The 4,125-nt window shown below is 34.8% G+C and overlaps 1 protein-coding gene across 1 annotated transcript in view; it reads left to right on the top strand.

The window, feature by feature from the left end:
- LOC101579922 (vomeronasal type-2 receptor 116-like) overlaps positions 1-3,799 on the top strand; it is a 39,010-nt gene extending 35,211 nt beyond the window's left edge. The window contains exon 7 of the mRNA XM_004644956.2: positions 2,871-3,799. Coding sequence (XP_004645013.2) covers positions 2,871-3,799 — 929 coding nt within the window. The remainder of the gene's footprint in view (positions 1-2,870) is intronic.
- Positions 3,800-4,125: the final 326 nt, after the last annotated feature.

The raw sequence follows: 4,125 nt of genomic DNA, 5'->3' as shown, positions 1-4,125 counted from the left end.
CTTTGAATTCAAAACACATGCAGCCATATTTCAAATGTTCTCTGAAATGCATCAACGCAAATTACGTACTGGTTCATGAAATTATTTGAACATATATTCACCATAAAATATGGAAATAGGGTGTTTTTCTATAAATCTTGTATATACCCTCATAGAAAACAAGGCATCCACTAATCAGTCAATATATGCTTCCAATATGTATAATGCTCTATCCTACATAGTATATAGAACAGATCAAAGCACCAATTATAAGCCATGTGCTACAGTATATCATGGAACTTGAAGTTCAAACTATACTCAGGCAAAAATCAATCTATATTACACACCCTTTTGTGTTGTCTTTCTTCAAATTTTTATAAACCTGAACTTTGGTTCTAAAATATTAATCACACTCTACAAAACACAGTGCAAATAAACATGAAAGAAATAAAAGATAGAATACAGTCTGAACAGAATGTTTCAGAAATTAAGACAGAGAAAATGAACACAATTAAATGTGATTATGTAATGTGAAAACTCAGTACACTTGATCAAGAACAAAGAGAAAAATTTAAAGTTTATATAATATCATGAAAGAAAATAATATACTAGTATAGTTTTGTAGAAAAACTTTCATATGAAAATATAAGTAATTTATCAGAAATGGATGCCTGGAAATGTATAAAATCAGAGGAAAACTTAGCAAAACACTGCTGAGAGAAAATTTTAAAATCTCCACAGTATCATTTCTAGAGTCTGTAGTGTAATATTACACTCAAAGGTTTTGGGGATGATATTACCAGTGAAAATAACAAAAATTCAAAAATATTAATAATGACTTGATTCCTTCATAAAAGGAAAAGAGGGAAATCAATTCATTTTAACGAAGGAAATGACTGATGTTACTCAGAGCTGAAAATACACTTAGAAGAAACAAATGGAATGGTCATTTTCTTTTATATGTCAAATTCACATGTTCTATTCAAGGACAGTATACCATGAGCAAAATCAGTGTACAAAATACAATTAAATGACGTAGACACTGGCAAAAGAAAAAAAAAAACATTACCAAATGGAGACAATATAATAAATTTGTACGTCACCGTGATTCCAAAGACACAACAAGAGACATGGGGTAAGGGCTCTAACTGCCCCCAGAAATGGTGCTTGTAGTTTCTTGACACACACTTTAGTGTTTTTCGTCCATTTTTGAATTCAACAATGAGATAGCAATCTTTCTGTGTTATGCATTTGGCAAATATTACACTCTAGAGCATGGTCAATGCTATAAAGAAAGATTAGATTGATAGATAGATAGATAGATAGATAGATAGATAGATAGATAGATAGAGATATATATGATAAACATGAATGATAGAATTTTTCAGTGATAGAGCCTGGAGAGATAGTTCAATTATCTAAGTGCTTGTGGGGTTAGCGCAGTGTCGAGTTCAATCCCAGGTACCTGAAAAACAAAAACAAAAACAAAAGGAAAAGAAAAAAATAATTTTTCAGTGATATTGCTTGTAAGTATAAAATCCATGTGCATGAATAAAATTATACTATGTTTCCACTTAAGGAATAGAGTCATAAAGCACTCATAGATAAAATTTCATTTTTGTCTTTTAAAGAGTACACAAAACAGTAAAAGGGAAAGAAAAAACATTATAAATGATACAGACTTTCACAAAACAAAAGAGTAATAACTTGACAAAGTTATTTTATTACATAATATTGAATTCAAATGAGTTGTTTAGATAACAAGATACAAACTGAAATTTTAGGAGGCAAGATAATAAAGAAACCATTTGAGCATTTATTGTTCTTTGAGATTGACCAACAAATATCAGGACTAAAATTACCCAAGCTATCATAGACATTTCCTTGTTTCTTTAGTGCCTTTCCTTATGGCAATTTTCCTTCCCATAGAATATATTCTCTCCCTTTCACAGTATTTATTGTACCTTTCATGTTTTATTTACACTTTTAGATTTTTCCACTAGTGAGACAATATGATGTTAGCACACGTGTGTCTGATATATCTCACCTACTGATAAGGTTTCTAGTAGTATAAACTTAGCATATCTGTTTACCACATAGATAAGATTTTCAAACTTCCATTTTCACGCATTTAAAATCATTAAATGTATAAAGATAAGTCTTGTAATTATTTGAAAGATACCAATATCCAAGTAGTAAAATACCCCTTTCACAGTATAACTTAATTGCACATAGCAAGTTCTAACATGGAGAGTCTCAATACTAGAAATACATTACAATCAATATGATTCTTCATATGTGTTTCCTTCTGGCTTTGAAAATAATAATGGTTTCCTAAAATAAGGATATTCATTCAATGTCTGGGGAATTGTTTATACAAATTTATATTTAAATCAAATAATTAAAGCATATGAATTAAGGAATTAACCTAGATCCTTTCTCTTACTTTGTAAAACTAAAGAGATTTTAGAGATACCAGATTCATTAGGGAATTAAATAACATATATTTAGTATTTCTTAGGACTTAGTCTCTGTGTGGATTTTCTTATATAGCACCTGGAAGGAAATGAATCAGTGAGGTGTGACAATGCATGCCTAAATTTCAAGCCTCTAAGAAGCAGAGAAATGAGGATTTTCTCTTGGAACAAAGCATTGAAAAAATAGTGATTCAGAGAGATCTGTTCTCAAAATAAAAAATTTTAACAAGGTGGTAAATATATCTTAGTGCCAACTTTGAGTTCAATCACACAGGCTAAAAAGGAAAGAGAAAAAAGGAAGAAAACAAGAATAATATACACATTGACTATTTAGTTCAAGTCCCATGAGTTCCAAGGATGGCGATGTGAAAATAGTAATAATCCAACTCAAATGACAATTTTCATTTTTGCTAGATGTGGAACAGTGTGCAAAGTGTCCAGATCATCAATATGCCAACATTCAGAGAAATTATTGCCTGGAAAAAACTGTGACTTTTCTGGCTTATGAAGAACCCTTGGGGAAAGCTCTAGCTGGTGCAGCACTGAGTCTCTCTGTTCTATCAGCTGCTCTCCTTGGGCTCTTTGTGAAGCACAGAGACACTCCCATCGTCAAGGCCAACAATAGGGCTCTCAGCTACACCCTGCTCATCTCCCACACCTGCTGTTTCCTCTGCTCCTTGCTCTTCATTGGTCGTCCCAACACAGCCTCCTGCATCCTCCAGCAGACCACATTTGCAGTTGTGTTCACTGTGGCTGTTTCCACTGTGTTGGCCAAAACCATTACTGTGGTGCTGGCCTTTAAGGCCACTGCTCCAGGCAGAAGGATGAGGCAGTTGCTGGAGTCAGGGGCACCAAACTCCATCATCCCCATCTGCACCCTCTTCCAACTCACTCTCTGTGCAGTCTGGATGGGGACAAATCCACCCTACATTGAAACTGATGCTCACACTGAACACGGCCACATCATCATTATTTGCAACAAGGGCTCCCTCACCGCCTTCTACTGTGTCCTGGGATACCTGGGCTCCCTGGCGCTGGTGAGCTTCACTGTGGCATTCCTGGCCAGGAACCTGCCTGACACCTTCAATGAAGCCAAGTTCCTGACGTTCAGCATGCTGGTGTTCTGCAGTGTGTGGGTCACCTTCCTGCCCGTGTACCACAGCAGCAAGGGGAAGGCCATGGTGGCCATGGAGGTCTTTTCCATCTTGGCCTCCAGTTCAGGGCTTCTAGGTTGCATCTTTGTCCCCAAGTGCTACATTATTTTGTTAAGGCCAGAGAACAATTCTCTTCCTGACTTGAAAGGCAGAACACATTCTGGAAGAGAAAAAGCTTTCTTAAAGTAAAATGTTATGATTTCACTAAAAGTTATTTACTACCTTATGCAATCGCAAGCTACTTTCCAGGCTTATGTTGATATATTTTGGGATTTTCTACACTAAGGAAAGCACTGTTATTTCTTTCCTTAGCAGAATTACACGTGTAATTGTAACCATCACATTCTTCGATTGTAATTTTATTCTAGAATTTTGTTCCATTGTGTCTACAATGAATTTTATTAATGCTCGCAGTTGGTTATACTATTACCATTTATTTTGTTTCCCCTTGAAGTTTTCAAACCTGTTATGAATTTGAACACATAATTTTATGGGCCTGAATGTCCTTAACCACT

This window comes from Octodon degus, unplaced genomic scaffold (genome assembly GCF_000260255.1).
Source record: "Octodon degus isolate 3935 unplaced genomic scaffold, OctDeg1.0 scaffold00214, whole genome shotgun sequence".
NCBI classification, from domain to species: domain Eukaryota; kingdom Metazoa; phylum Chordata; class Mammalia; order Rodentia; family Octodontidae; genus Octodon; species Octodon degus.
The sequence above is the reverse complement of the archived record's forward strand: the minus strand, read 5'-3'. Positions and strand labels throughout refer to the sequence as shown.